A 15,487-nucleotide genomic window follows, 5' to 3' on the forward strand; every position below is an offset into this window, starting at 1 on the left:
GTCACGTATTACTTGGAAGGTAAGAATCTAAATGGTGCAGAGGAGCAAAGGGATCGAGACCAAATACGCAAATCACTAAAAGTAGCGACTGAGGTGAATAAGGCCATCAAAAATGTAAATCAAGTACCAGGGTTTATTTCAAGAGGGATAGAATTGAAAAGTAGAGAATTTATGCTTAACTTGTATGGTTAGACCTTGGGAAGTACTGTGTACCAATGTTCCTCTAATTGTTTGGGTGCATGGCACCTTGAAGGGGCTGCGCGGCCCATAACATTGGAAAAGCCAGACCCAAAAAACGCGGCAATGTTGCTGTGTACAATTCTGCTTGCCATATTATAGAAAGGATATAGAGGCACGAGAGAGGGCGCATAAAAAGATTTACAAGGATGATACCAGAAATGCGAAGTTATACCCATCAGGAAAGGGTAAACAGACCAAGTCTCAAGAGAAGGCTGAGGGATGACCTAGAGGTCTTTAGACAGTGCCTAAAGTTTAAAGCTGAGTCCATGATCAGATCAGCCATGATCTTATTAAATGGTGGGGCGGGCTCGAGTGGCCAAATGGCTTACTATTTTCGCTTGTAGGGTGGAGCAAAACTCGAGGCCATCAATACAAGATAGTCACCAAGAAATTAAGTCGGAAATTCAGGAGAAAAGGTCTATACCCAGAGAGTGGCGAGAATGTCGAACTCACGACCTGAGGGAGTGGTTGAAGTGAATTTAAGGGGAGGCTAGATATGCACATGAGGGAGAAGGATAGAGGGTGTTGTTAATAGAGTTAGATGAGGAAAGACAGGAGGAGGCATGAGTGGAGCTGTTTGTGTAATTGATTGATCAGTCAAAACATTCAGTGCTTCGCTTCATTGGACCATTTTTTTAAAATTTACATCAAATGTGTAGAACATAGATCTGCCCTACAGTTGGAATAGAGTTCAAAATTCCTCCTCATCTTCATCAACTAAGTTATCAGTTCCCACCTCTTCAAAATCTTTCTCCAGGGCCGCCAGGTCTTCGCGGGTCTCCGAGAACTCCCCTTCCTCCATCCCCTCACCCACGTACCAGTGCACAAAGGCGCGCTTGGTGTACATCAGATCAAACTTGTGATTAAGGCGAGCCCAGGCCTCGACGTTGGCCGTGGTGTTGCTCAGCATGCACACTGCGCGCTGCACCTTGGCCAGGTCCCCGCCAGGTATTGCAGTGGGAGGCTGGTCATTGATGCCAACCTTGAAGCCAGTTGGGCACCAGTTCACAAACTGGATGGAGCACCTGGTCTTGATGGATTCAATGGCAGCATTGACGTCTTTTGGCACCACGTCACCCCGATACAGTAAGCAGCAAGCCATGTACTTGCCACAGCAAAGGTTGCACTTGACCATCTGGTTGCCCAGTTCAAAACAAGAGCTGGTGATGTCGGCCACAGACAGTTGCTCGTGGTAAGCCTTCTCAGCCAAATTCACTGGGGCATATGTCGCCAGAGGGAAATGGATGTGAGGATAAGACACCAAGTTAGTTTGGAATTCTGTCAGGTCAACATTCAGAGCTCCGTCAAAGCGGAGAGGCGCAGTGATGGACGAGACAATTTGGCCAATCAGTCTGTTCAGGTTGACATAGCCTGGACCCTCAACGTCCAGATTCTTTTGGCAGATGTCATAGATGGCTTTGTTGTCCACCATGAAGGCACAGTCTGTAGTTCCAGTGTGGTGTGAGTGGTCAGAATAGAATTGTAAGGTTCGACCACAGCTGTGGAGGAGATCCTTGGAGCTGGGTAGATGGAGAACTCCAGCTTGGACTTCTTGCCGTAGTTAACGGAGAGATGAAACCAGAACCGGTGCCACCACCAAAACTATGGAATACCAGGAAGCCTTGCAGACCTGTGCATTGGTCACTCTGGGAAGACAAAACCCACAGTTACTTCCAAACAGGGAATCAACACTCCCATTATCTAGGTCAGTTTTCCCTCCTCCCAAGTGTGTGGGTTTCATCCTGGGGGTTGCACTGATCTTATCCAAGGAGGCATCAGTCATAATGGATCCTTGAATTTACAGGTGATCCACAAGGAAGATTCACTGGAATTATACGGGGGGTGGGGATGCATACCCAGGAGCCACTCATGAGAGGTCTAAATCCCCAGGCAATTCCCCCAGCCATCGAGTGTGGAAGCCAGTTCTAATATCTGGTGGCGATCACAGAATCAGAATGATACAGCACGGAGGGAGGCCGTTTGGCCCATCATTCATGTGCCGAACATCAGTCCGCTCAGACCAGGAATCAATCCTGGGACCTGCCTGGTCTGTATTTCTGACTGAAGTGGATACCCAAGCAATATAACTGCAAAGCCGCTGTTGGCATCATGGCAGTGGAGTGGGAAAAAATATGGTCCCATCACCACACATTCATATAGCACCTACAGCATAGTCATCATCATAGACGGTCCCTCAAACGAGGATGACTTGCTTCCACAAGAGTTCACAGATGTTTCAATGAAGGGCCCGATGTTCCAGTCCTGAACTCCATTTGAGGGGGTGGAAGATGCCTTGCGTGGATTTTTTTAACGTGTGGTGACCATTGCACATCAGTCACCACACGGGCTTGACTTAGAGTTAGGCCTTTATCCAATGGCAAGGGTTGACCAGGATGACTGGAGACCAGCTCTTCTGCACGGACCTAGTGAGCACAGATATCACAGTGTGGGCTGGCCCGTGCTGCCCTGGGCCCTCGGCTCTTCTGGGCCCCGTACCCTCATTCGCCGCACCTCCACCCATCACAGGTCGGGGCTATACATACAACAGGTCGGGGCTATACATACATACATACGACAACATAGTAAAACGTACCAGGAGCCATAAGCAAAATTTTAATCTGAGCCGCAGAGAGGTTTTAGGACTGGTGACTGAAAGCTTGGTTAATAGAGGTAGGTTTTCAAGGAGCCTCAAAAAGGAGGAGAGAGATGGAAAGGTTTGGAGAGTGAATTCCAGAGGCTGGCTCCTCGGCAACTGAAGTCACAGCCGCCAATGGTGGAGCAAAGAAAATTAGGGGACAGAGGTCAGAGGTCAGAATTGGAGCAACGCGGAGATCTGAGGGCTGATGGAGGTTACAGAGATAGGGAGGAGGGAGTGGCCATGGAGGGATTTGAACACAACTAAAAAAAAAACAACATTCAATTTGTTTGAGGTTATTATGCCTTGCTGAATCAATATGCTCTTTTATAGCATCCAATCACTTCTTTCTCAATGGCTTTTGAACACAACACCCATACCAATTTATGGATCCTGTCCATGAAGGGGTCGATCAGCTCCTTGCCGATGATGTAGTGCTCACGGGCGTAGTTGTCTGCAACGCCTTCCTTCCCGGTGATGAGCTGCTCGGGTTGGAACAGATGCCGCCAGGTACCACTGCGGACCTCATCTGCAGAAAGATTAGTGCAACAAGGTATAGACCATAATGAAAACAGAAAATGCTGGAAATACTCAGCAGGTCGGGCAGTATGTATGGCGAGAGAGAGAAAAACAGTTAACGGTTCAGGTCAATGAACCTTCGTTAGAACTGGACAAAGTTAGAGCTGTAACAGGATTTTAAGCAAGTGTAAGAGCAGAGATGGGGTTGGGTGGGGGGGCGGAAGGGGAAGGAAAAAACAATAAGGGAAGGTCTGTGATTGGGGTGGAAGGCAGAAGAGATCATGAGCCCAACTTTCGGCTTCATTGTCGGCGATTTTCTCGGCGTTGCAGCTGGTTTTTCGCCCGGCGAGAGTTTGCACGTAAGTTTTTGAACGTTATCACTCACATCTGAAGTCGCCCGCCGGGACCAAACCGCCCACGTGCAACGGCGAGAAAAACTGCCAGGGTGTGTGTAAGTTTGGCCTCAACCGCCAGCGTCCAGATCGCAGAGAGACCCGCCCTGTAAAAACTGCTTAAACAGGTCGGTAAGGGGGGAACCCTGCAAAAAAAGGTAAGTTAACGGTTAGTTAATTATTTTTTTTAATTCTAACACAGCGATTAGGGTTAAAACTGTCTTGGGAATTGTTATGTATGTAAACCTTACTAGTGTGTAAGACTTGCCACCAGGGGGCACACCTGTGGGAGACCCAAGGGTCACCTGCACATCCCAGGCAAGCAGGTATAAAAGGCAGTCTACCATGCTGCTTCCTCACTCTGGAGTTACATTAAAGAGACCAAGGTCACAACAGTTTGAGCTTACAGTATACAGTCTTGTGAAGTCATTCTGAACATAACAGGAATGGATTGTACATGGTTATTTATTATTTTTTTTAAATGGAAATTAAAAAAAAAGTTTTACCCCCTCCCTTGGCACAACCGCAGCCTCGGACTAAATTTTTCTACTTACCGTCCATTCCGGTAACGACCGCTCATTTGTCTAACTTTGCACTTACCCGCCGAGAATGAGTTTGCAACGCCCGTTTTCTCTCCGGGCGATCAGTTCCACTTACTTTTATGGAAATCCTCACCAGCTTTGTTTGCCGAACGCTAGCGATCCTTCTCAGTGGGCAATCGGGCGTTGAGGGCCTTTATGGAAAGTCTGGCCCTATGAGAAAAAAAGGGATGATGGTGCAAGGCAAAAGGAGATGGTAATGGGGCAAGTTAAGAAACAAAAGATGAGTCTAGATAGCGTGTAAGTGGAGATGGCAGAATCAACAGAAAAAAATGAGAAAAAAAATAGGGGCAGAAGTCAGAGTCCAGAAGTGCCTAAACAAAAATGAGCTGCTGTTCCTCGAGCTTATGTTGAGCTTCAGTGGAACGGTGCAGGAAGCCGAGAATGGAGAGATCCGAGTGGGAGGAGAGCAGAGAATTGAAGTGACAGGCGACCGGAAGCTTACGGACTGAATGGGCAGATTGGGTGACCGCTTTGCAGAACACCTCTGCTCAGTCCATTTTCAAATGCCACCCCAGCAAGGGGGGGGGGGGGGGAGAGGGTTCTAGATTTCCTCCATCCATTGTGTGAAGAAGTGTTTCGACATTACTCCTGAACAGCAGAGCTCTAATTTTAAGGTTCGGCCCTCATGTTCTGGACTCCCCCACCAGAGAAAAGAGGTTCTCATTATCTTAGCAAATCCTTCAATCATCAACATCTCAGTCAGAGTATTTCAAGGGAATACAAGCCTAGTCTATGTAACCAGTCTTCATAATTTAACCTCGGCTATCGTATGTTGAACCTGCGCTGCAAGGCCAATATATCCTTGATGTGGGTAGACTTTAGACAGTTATGAAGTTAGACAACTTCCTGTTATGGTTAGGATCCACCACCATTAGCTGGTTGTAAATACATTCTAATAGCAGAGCATTGCCTCCAAGAGATATTCCTAGTGTTCGGAAAATCAACTGTCCTGGGAGGAGAGATTTCATTCAAGGTGCAAGACGACCCCAACATGATTAAATCAGGAGACCAACTAAATTCCAAGCAGCTTCTGTTAAACGTATTAAGATACAATGATAGGTTTGAGTGCTTCTATTACTGATCACAGTTGGTTCCAAGTCCACAAAGACGGCCCTGGGCACGTGTTTCCCGGCTCCCACCTCACAGAAGGTGGTGTTGAAGGAGTTGTCCACCCCTCCAGTGCTACTGCCGTCAGGTCTATGGCCATTGGGCTGGATGCCATGTTCCAAACAGTACAGCTCCCAACAGGCATTGCCCTTCTGGACACTGGCTTGGCCGATATGCATGGAAATACATTCACGCTGCAGGAGAAGGGTGTTTGAGGAATTAGTACACAATGCTTATATAGTCAACCTTACTACATAGAATTTACAGCACAAACAGGTCATTGTGCCCAACAAGAGCCTATTCCCACCATTCCCTTCCTCCTCTCCTTCCACCCTCCCCCCCCCGCCCCCGCCCCCCCCCAAGCTCCTGCTGTTTCATCAACATATTCTTCTATTTTATTCTCCCTCATGGACTTCTCTAGCTTTCCCTTAAATACATCTATGCTATTTGCCTCAACCACTCCCTGTGGTAGAGAGTTCCACATTCTCACCTTTCTCTTGGTAAAGAAGTTTCTTCTGAATTCTTTATTGGATCTATCAGTGACAATCTTCAGTACTTTTCCAGCCCAACGAGGATGGAGGCTGTATCTGGTTATGGGGAATGAAGTGGGTTAAGTTGTGCAAGTGTCAGTAGGGGAACATTTAGGGAATAGTGATCATAGCATCACAAGATTTAGATTAGCTACGGAAAAGGACAGGGAGCAATCTAGAGTAAAAATACTTAATTGGGGGAAGGCCAATTTTGGTGGGTTGAGAACAGATCGGGCCCAGGGAAACAGGAATTGAAGATTGGCAGGAAAAGCTAATTGAACAATGGGCTGTTTTAAAGATGAGATCATTTGGGTACAGTCTCACGAGAAGGAAGCTAGGGTACCTAAAGCCAGAACTCCCTTGATGACAAAAAGGGTAGCGAGTAAGATGAAGCAGAAAAAGAGCACGTATGATAGATGTCAGGTCGAGAATACAAGTGAGAATCAGGCTGAATATAGAAAATTCAGAGGGGAAGTGAGAAAGAAAATAAGAGGGGCAAAGAGCGAGGCTGGTAGCCAACATAAGAGAATTCAAAAGTTTTCTTTAGACATATAAATAATAAATGGGTAGTAAGTGGAGGCATGAGACCAAAAAGGAGACTTAGGCACGGAAGATGCTGCCAAGGTCATAAGACGTTTTACTACGTTAAATGTGCTATATAAATAAAAGTTATTATTTATTATAATAATGAAAGAGGAGGTAGTGGAGATACAGGATGAAATAAAAATTGATGGGAGGTTCCAGAAAGACTGACTGTACTTTAAGTGATAAGTCACCTAGACCGGATGGGAAGCAGCCTACGATGCGGAGGGAAGTTAAGGAGGAACTCACAGAGGTACTGGGCATAATCTTCCAATCCTTCACAGGGGCGGTGTCAGAGGAGAATTGCAAATATTACACCCTTGATCAATAAAAACATAAATAAGAAATAAAAAGGAGTACAAGTATAATCCCAGCAATTACAGGCCAGTCAGTTTAACCTCTGGAGTGGGGAAGCTTTTAAAAACGATAATGAGGGTAAAAGCTTGTGGTCACTTGGACAGGTGTGGATTAATTGAGGAAAGCCAGCATGGAATTGATAAAAGCAAATCGTGTTGAACTAACTAGATCAAGTTTTTTGATGAGATAACAGAGAGGGTTGATGAGGGCAATGCAATTGCCATGGATTTCCAAAAGACATTTGATAGAGTGCAATATGATAGGCTTGCCAGCAAAGTTGAAGCCCATGGAATAAAAATGTCAGTGGCAGCATGGATACGAAATTGGCTAAGTGACAGGAAACAGTAGGGGGGAACAGTGTTTTTCCAGACTGGAGGAAGGAAAATGGTGTTCAATGATGTTCCCAGGGGTAGGTACTAGGACCACTGCTTTTCTTGATATATATTAATGACATAGAAAACATAGAAACATAGAAAATAGGTGCAGGAGTAGGCCATTCAGCCCTTCGAGTCTGCACCACCATTCGATAAGATCATGGCTGATCATTCCCTCAGTACCCCTTTCCTGCTTTCTCTCCATACCCCTTGATCCCTTTAGCCGTAATGGCCATTTCTAACTCCCTCTTCAATATATCCAATGAACTGGCATCAACAACTCTCTGCGGCAGGGAATTCCACAGGTTAACAACTCTCTGAGTGAAGAAGTTTCTCCTCATCTCAGTCCTAAATGGCCTACCCCTTATCCTTAGACTATGTCCCCTGGTTCTGGACTTCTCCAACATTGGGAACATTCTTCCTGCATCTAACCTGTCCAGTCCCGTCAGAATCTTGTATGAAGGGAGATCCCCTCTCATCCTTCTAAACTCCAATGTATAAAGGCCCAGTTGATCCAGTCCCTCCTCATATGTCAGTCCGGCCATCCCGGGAATCAGTCTGGTGAACCTTCGCTGCACTCCCCCAATAGCAAGAACGTCCTTCCTCAGATTAGGAGACCAAAATTGAACACAATATTCCAGGTGAGGCCTCACCAAGGCCCTGTACAACTGCAGTAAGACCTCCCTGCTCCTATACTCAAATCCCCTAGCTATGAAGGCCAACATACCATTTGCCTTCTTCACCGCCTGCTGTACCTGCATGCCAACTTTCAATGACTGATGAACCATGACACCCAGGTCTCGTTGCACCTCCCCTTTTCCTAATCTGCCACCATTCAGATAATATTCTGTCTTTGCGTTTTTGCCCTCAAAGTGGATAACCTCACATTTATCCACATTATACCATGCATTTGCCCACTCACCTAACATGTCTAAGTCACCCTGCAGCCTTTTAGCGTCCCCCTCACAGCTCACACCGCCACCCAGTTTAGTGTCATCTGCAAACTTGGAGATATTACACTCAATTCCTTCATCCAAATCATTGATGTATTTTGTATGGGGTATCTGACAATTCGGAAGGATAGACAAGAAGGGAAAGGAGGTGGGGTAGTTCTGTTAATAAAGAATGATATAGTTGTGAGAGATGATATTGGCTCTAATGAACAAAATGTTGAATCATGTTGGAGATTAGCGATAGTAAGGGGAAAAAGTCACTGGTGGGCGTAGTTTATAAGCCCCCAAATAATAACTTCACGGTGGGGCGGACAATAATCAAGGGAATAATAGAGGCATGTGAAAAAGGAACGGCAGTAATCATGGGGGATTTTAGCCGATATATCGATTGGTCAAATCAAATCGCACAGGGTAGCCTTGAGGAGGAATTCATAGAATGCATACGGGATTGTTTCTTAGACAAGTATGTTACAGAACCCACAAGGGAGCAAGCGATCTTAGATCTGGTCCTGTGTAATGAGACAGGAATAATAAACGATCTCCGAGTAAAAGATCCTCTCGGAATGAGTGATCACAGTATGGTTGAATTTGTAATACAGATTGAGGGTGAGGAAGTAGTGTCTCAAACGAGCGTACTATGCTTAAACAAAGGGGACTATAGTGGGATGAGGGCAGAGTTAGCTAAAGTAGACTGTGAACACAGTCTAAATGGTGGCACAATTGAGGAACAGTGGAGGACTCAAAAGGAGCTTTTTCACAGTGCTCAACAAAAATATATTCCAGTGAAAAAGAAGGGCGGTAAGAGAAGGGATAACCAGCCTTGGACAACCAAGGAAATAAAGGAGAGTATCAAATTAAAAACCAATGCGTATAAGGTGGCCAAGGTTAGTGGGAAACTAGAAGATTGGGAAAATTTTAAACGACAGCATAGAAACACTAAGAAAGCAATAAAGAAAGGAAAAATAGATTACGAAAAGTAAACTTGCGCAAAACATAAAAACAGAGAGTAAAAGCTTTTACCGATATATAAAACGTAAGAGAGTGACTAAAGTAAATGTTGGTCCCTTAGAAGATAAGAAGGGGGATTTAATAATGGGAAATGTGGAAATGGCTGAGACCTTAAAACAATTATTTTGCTTCGGTCTTCACACTGGAAGACACAAAAACCATGCCAAATATTGCTGGTCACGGGAATGTGGGAAGGGAGGACCTTGAGACAATCACTATCACTAGGGAGGTAGTGCTGGACAGGCTAATGGGATTCAAGGTAGACAAGTCCCCTGGTCCTGATGAAATTTTGGCAGATGGAATACAATGTGGGAAAGTGTGAGGTCATCCACCTTGGAAAAAAAACAGTAAAAGGGAATATTATTTGAATGGGGAAAAATTACAACATGCTGCTGTGCAGAGGAACCTGGGGGTCCTTGTGCATGAAACTCTTTTAGGAGTCTACCTGCAAAACATAAACAACATTAAACTGTGCCACCCGACCTGGGTGACACAGCAGACATTTTCAAGGCCCCCTTTTTTTTTGGGTTTTTTTTTTTTTTTTTTTTTTTTTTTTTTTTTTGGCGCTAAAATCAAATTTTTCCAGTGCCCCCTATAAAAGGAGAGGGGGACACTAAAAACACCGGCAATTAAAACAAGTTAAACTTTAAAACGTAAAATCAAATTAAAATTTGGTTGCCGGGCGTGATGATGCACTCCAGTCCCTCCGGTGCCCACCTCTCGCGGAAGGCCGCGAGCGTACCGGTGGACACCGCGTGCTCCATCTCCAAGGACACCCTGGACCGGATGTAAGAGCGGAAGAGAGGCAGGCAGTCAGGTTGAACGACCCCCTCGACCGCCCGCTGCCTGGACCGGCTGATGGCACCCTTGGCCGTGCCCAGGAGCAGTCCTACGAGGAGGCCTTCGGACCTACCCGCTCCCCTCCGCACAGGGTGCCCAAAGATCAGGAGAGTGGGACTGAAGTGCAGCCAGAATTTCAGGAGCAGCCCCTTCAAATAATAAAACAGGGGCTGCAACCTCGTGCATTCCATAAAAACATGGAACACGGACTCCTCCAGACCGCAGAAATTGCAGGCGGCCTGGGAGTCCGTGAACCGGCTTAAAAATTTGTTGCACGGCACTGCTCCGTGCACCACCCTCCAGGCCAAGTCCCCGATGAATAGTGGGAGGACCCCTGCGTAGAGGGCCCTCCATCGGGGACCCCCGCCTCCTCCGGACGGCAAGATGGTACGCCATGGCGTGTCCGGACGGCCGGCGAGGATGGCAAAGTTGAGGGTGTGCAGGAGCAGCCCGTACAGGAAACCCCTCCGCGCGGAACTGAAAGGCACGGAGGGGATTTCCCCGAGGCGGCTCAAGTTGTGAGGCGCCGGCCCCCGAGGGAGGTTCCGGGGTTTGGCGCCGATGAGGAATTCCGTCCGGACGGGGGTCAGTTCGGACGGGATCTCCCCACGTGCTTGAGCCTCCTCGATACACCTAACGGAGTCAGGGCCCAGAGCTGTTTTTAGCGACTCGATGGCATCGGCCGCGCGGCGGACGTTGGCAGAATTTAGGCGCCGCGCCAGCGTGACTGGCGCCATCCAGCCCGCTCCTCCGCCATCGAGCAGGTCCCTGACCCTGGTCACCTCACCAGCCACAGCCCTCTCTTCCGACCGCCACATGAAGCCTCGGCCGTGGAGGTACGGATTCCCGAGCAGCGGTTCCTGCAGGACGGCCGCCACTCCAGCCGGCGGAGAGCTGCGCTTGGTGGAGACTTTGTTCCAGACCCTGATGAGTTCCCTGTAAAAGACAGGCAGCTCCCGGAGGGCGGTCCTGGCACCCCCCAAGTTCACAAACAGGAGCTGCGTGTCATAATTGAGGTCGAGCTGCTGGCGGAAGAAATACCTCGCCAGAGCACACCACCTAGGAGGGGGCTCGACGTAAAGGTATCTCTGCAGGGTCTGAAGACGGAAAGTCGCGAGCTGGGCGCTGACGCACACCAACGACTGACCGCCCTCCTCAAGCGGGAGACTCAAGACCGCGACAGAGACCCAGTGCTTCCTGTTGTTCCAGAAGAAGTCCACCAGCTTCTTCTGTATCTTGGCGACAAACGCAGGGGGAGGGGTCAAAGTGACCAGCCGGTACCACAGCATTGCGGCCACCAGCTGGTTTATGACTAGCGCTCGACCCCTGTAGGACAGCACTCGGAGCAGTCCTGTCCAGCGCCCTAGGCGAGCGGCGACCTTGGCCTCCAGCTCCTGCCAGTTCGCCGGCCAGGCTTCCTCGTCGGGGCTAAGGTAGACTCCCAGATAGAGGAGATGGGTCGTGCTCCAGGCAAAAGGCCTGAGCTCCTCCGGCAGGGAGTCCACCCGCCACTGACCCACCAGGAGTCCGGAACATTTCTCCCAGTTGATCCTGGCGGAGGACGCGGCCGAGTAAATCTCCTGGCACTCACGCATCCTCCGCAGGTCAGCGGGATCCTCTACCGCGAGGAGCACGTCATCGGCGTAAGCCGAGAGGACGACCTCCACGCCCGGCCCTTGCAGAGCCAGTCCCGTCAACCTCGTCCGCAAGAGGCGCAGGAAAGGCTCCACGCAAACGGCGTATAACTGGCCGGACATGGGGCATCCCTGGCGCACCCCTCTCCTAAAGCGAAGGGGCGCCGTCAAGGACCCGTTAACCTTAATCAGACACTCCGCGGCGGCGTACAAAAGTCGGATCCGGGCGACGAAATGCGTCCCGAACCCGAAAGCGCGCAGAGTTCCGAGCAGATAGTCGTGATCCACCCTGTCGAACGCCTTCTCTTGGTCGAGGGATAGGAAGGCGACCGACAGACCAGCCTCCTGGGAGCAATGGATGAGGTCCCGAACCAGATGGATGTTGTCGTGGATTGTCCGGCCCGGGACCGTGTATGACTGGTCGGGGTGGATCATGTGGTCCAGCACGGCACCAAGGCGAGCAGACATCGCCCTGGCGAAGATTTTGTAGTCCGTGCTGAGGAGGGAGACCGGGCGCCAGTTCTTAAGGAGGCGGAGATCGCCCTTCTTAGGCAGCAGGACGATGACTGCCCTGCGCCAAGAGAGGGGCATCTCCCCGGTCGCCAGACTTTCCCCCAGGACCCGCGCGTAGTCGCCCCCCAGGACGTCCCAGAACGCCCTGTGGAACTCCACGGTCAGCCCGTCCAGCCCCGGGGATTTTCCCCTCGAGAGCCGGGCGAGGGCACCGGTCAGCTCCGCCAGGCTTAGCGGAGCTTCCAGATTTTCGGCGCCGTCCGGGCCGACCTTCGGCAGGTCCTCCCACAAAACTCTACGCGCTTCCTCGCTGGACGGATCCGGAGAGAACAGAGCCCCGTAATATTCACGGACCCTGTTGTTGACGCCCTCCGGATCCGAGACGAGAGAGCCGTCGTCGGCCAGCAGCGTCAAGAGCTGCTTACGGACACTCTGCCTTTTTTCCAGCGAGTAGAAGAAGGGGGAGCCGCGGTCCAGATCCCGCAGGAACCGGATCCGCGACCTCACGAACGCGCCTCGGGACCCGACGAGCTGCAGGTCCTTCAGCGCGGCCTTCTTCGCTTCGTACACCGTCCGCAGGGCCGGGTCCTGGACGACTTGACCGAGACGGGCTTCCAGGTCGAGCACCTCTTTTTCTAGGCGCCCGACTCTGGCCGCCCGCCTCTTGGTCGACCCCCTCGCGTACTCTTGACAGAAGACGCGGACGTGAGCCTTGCCCACGTCCCACCATAGCCTCAAGGAGGGGAAGCCCCCCTGCTTCCTTCTCCAGTCGGACCAGAATCGACGGAACGAGTCCTGGAACCGCACGTCCTCCAGCAGCCGGTTGTTAAAGTGCCAGTACGCGGACCCCGTCCTCGCGCGGAGCGAAGCGAGCTCCGCCCACACCAGGTGGTGGTCCGAGCACGGCACCGGCCGCATGGAGGCCGCCGGGACGCAGGAAACGTACGCCCGAGACACGTAAAGGCGGTCGACCCTAGACCATCCAACTCCAGGCCTCACCCAAGTAAAGGCGCTGGAGTCGGGGTGGAGATTTCGCCAGACGTCCACCAAGTCGAAGGACCCGACCAGGTCCCTCAACTTCTCCATCGCCGTCATGCACTGCGGGGCACCGGAGCGGTCCCTCGCCTCGAGGGTGCAGTTAAAATCCCCCCCGAGGACAATGCAGTCGCCGACGTCGACGGAGCCAAGAAGAGCGGACACCTCTTCAAAGAAGCGCGTTTGCTGCGGGCCGGGATGAGGGGCGTACACGTTCACGAGATGGAGCGGCACGTCCCCCAGGCGAACCGTTACGTGCAGCAAGCGGCCTGGCACGGGCTCCTCGACCCCCAAGATCTCCGGCTGAAAATGCGGGCCCAGCAAGATGGCCACCCCACTAGAAATGGCGGTGAGGTGGCTCATGCGGACCTCTCCTTGCCATTCCAGGAGCCACGTGGCTTCGTCTCCCGGAACGGTGTGGGTTTCTTGCAGGAAGCACACCGCATATTTCCCCTCCCGCAGGAGCGAAAAATTGTCAAATCTACGGCGTGCCCCTCTGCCGCCGTTGATGTTGAGGCTGGCTATGGTTATCTTCATGGCAAAAGCATAGTGCAACCTCTACCTTAACCTATTGTGGGGGAGGGAGCGGAGTCTTTTGTTGAACTCCGCTCCTTCAGCAGCCCAGCGAGGAACTTTTTGAGCCGGCGCAGCTCAAGGCCCTGAGCCTTTGATAAGGGCCCGCCCGCGGCCATGGTTTTAGTGGCGGCGCGGACGGATGCGACGAGCAGCCCCGGCTCGGACCATCTTTCCAGGGCCAGACGGGCTTGGTCGCGGCGACCCCGGCACTGGACCAAAAAGTCCCGGAGTTCCTCTGCGGGAATGAGGAGGGTCTCAGTGGCGGCCGCGAGCAGATCCACCGCCTCACTGGCGATGGACTCGAGATCTTCACCCACGTCCTCCACCGAGTCCCCGTCCCCCTCCGGGAGGTCGCCGCTAGCAGCCGGCCCGTCGACCGCACGAGGTACGGCAAACGGCCCGGCCGCTCCATCTGGCCCTGGCTCTGCCCCGATCCCACCCCCAGGATCGTCGGCAGAGGAGTCCCCACTGGGCTCTTTTAAAATTGGTGCTGGGTCGGGAAGCGACAGCGGAAGGGGTTCCTCCTCCGCCCCAGGAACCGGGGAACACGGAGAGACCCGGTTTAGGAAGTTCTCCAGGTCCACCAAGTCCCCCAGCTCCAAAGTAGGGGGCGAGGGTTGTTGTTCTTCCCCCTCCCCGCCGCCTCCCCCCAGCCCAGCGTGTACGGATTCATTAAAATTGTTCATATTCTCAGTTTCTACCGGGTCGAGCAAATCCCGGGGGAAGTTGGGTATTGGCTGGACGGGCTCAGGTTCGGCCTTTTCGGCCCCGCCCGCCTCGGTCCCCGGGACGCTCGACCCGGCGGCTACGCATTCTTCCACTGGCCCCACGCCCCCCACGACAGGCAGATCTTCCACGCCCACCCCAGGAGGCAGCGGCTGGGCAGCCTCGACTGCCTCATCCTCCCCGGGGACAGACTCCTCGCGCCTGCAGCGCAATTTGGGGGCGCTGGTGGGGGACGCGGGACACGCGGCGGGCACCGCCTCCTCCGCGGAGGGATGTTGTTCCCCCTCCGCCTCATTGGGGCGGTGCCTCTTTTTGTTCCTGGGGGTGCGCGAAGGCAGGGAGACCTCTGTGTCTGCCGAGGCCTCCCGCTCCGCCCCCCCCTTTTCCTTTTCTTGCCCGCGCCCGGGCCCCTCCGCGGTATTGGTCAAGGGCTCAGGCACGGGCTCAGGGCACCCCGCGCTCGCCGGTGACGGGGTTGGGCTGAGCGCGGTGGTCAAATTTTCCGGCGCACTGAGGGGACCCGCCTCGAGATGTTTCGCCTTCTTCCGCGCCTTCTTTCCGGTCGAACGCTCTCCCTCCCCCCCGCCGGAGGCCCTGAAAACAAAGGCCTCCGACGATGCCCGTGCACCCATGGCTCCCGGCACGCGGACGCAACTAGGGGGAGGGGTGGCGGCGGTGCCAGCCTTGGCCGCCTTCGGTGGTTTGGCGGCCTTGGAGGCGGGGCAGCTCTTACGAACATGCCCCACCTCCCTACAGGCATGGCACCGCACGCCGTCCGACGTCCAGAAGACGCGGTAGGCAGTCCCCTCGTGCACCACATTAAAGTTCCCCTCCGTCGTCTCCTCCCGCGCCAGCCGGACAAAG

At 52.0% G+C, this 15,487-nt stretch overlaps 1 protein-coding gene and 1 pseudogene across 5 annotated transcripts in view; one reads left to right on the forward strand and one right to left on the reverse strand.

The window, feature by feature from the left end:
- LOC139259666 (tubulin alpha chain) overlaps positions 1–15,487 on the forward strand; it is a 149,070-nt gene that overhangs the window by 67,224 nt on the left and 66,359 nt on the right. The window contains exon 3 of one of the 5 annotated variants that reach the window (XM_070875216.1): positions 3,209–3,385. The exons of 3 other annotated variants lie outside the window; for them this stretch is intronic. In XM_070875216.1, coding sequence (XP_070731317.1) covers positions 3,353–3,385 — 33 coding nt within the window. In that variant the 5' untranslated portion in view covers positions 3,209–3,352. Of the gene's footprint in view, positions 1–3,208; positions 3,429–15,487 lie in introns of those variants that run through there. One more of the 5 variants, XM_070875219.1, reaches the window with a different exon arrangement.
- LOC139259669 (tubulin alpha-4A chain-like) lies at positions 932–5,689 on the reverse strand (annotated as a pseudogene).

The sequence above is a fragment of the Pristiophorus japonicus genome, chromosome 3 (genome assembly GCF_044704955.1).
Source record: "Pristiophorus japonicus isolate sPriJap1 chromosome 3, sPriJap1.hap1, whole genome shotgun sequence".
NCBI classification, from domain to species: Eukaryota; Metazoa; Chordata; class Chondrichthyes; family Pristiophoridae; genus Pristiophorus; species Pristiophorus japonicus.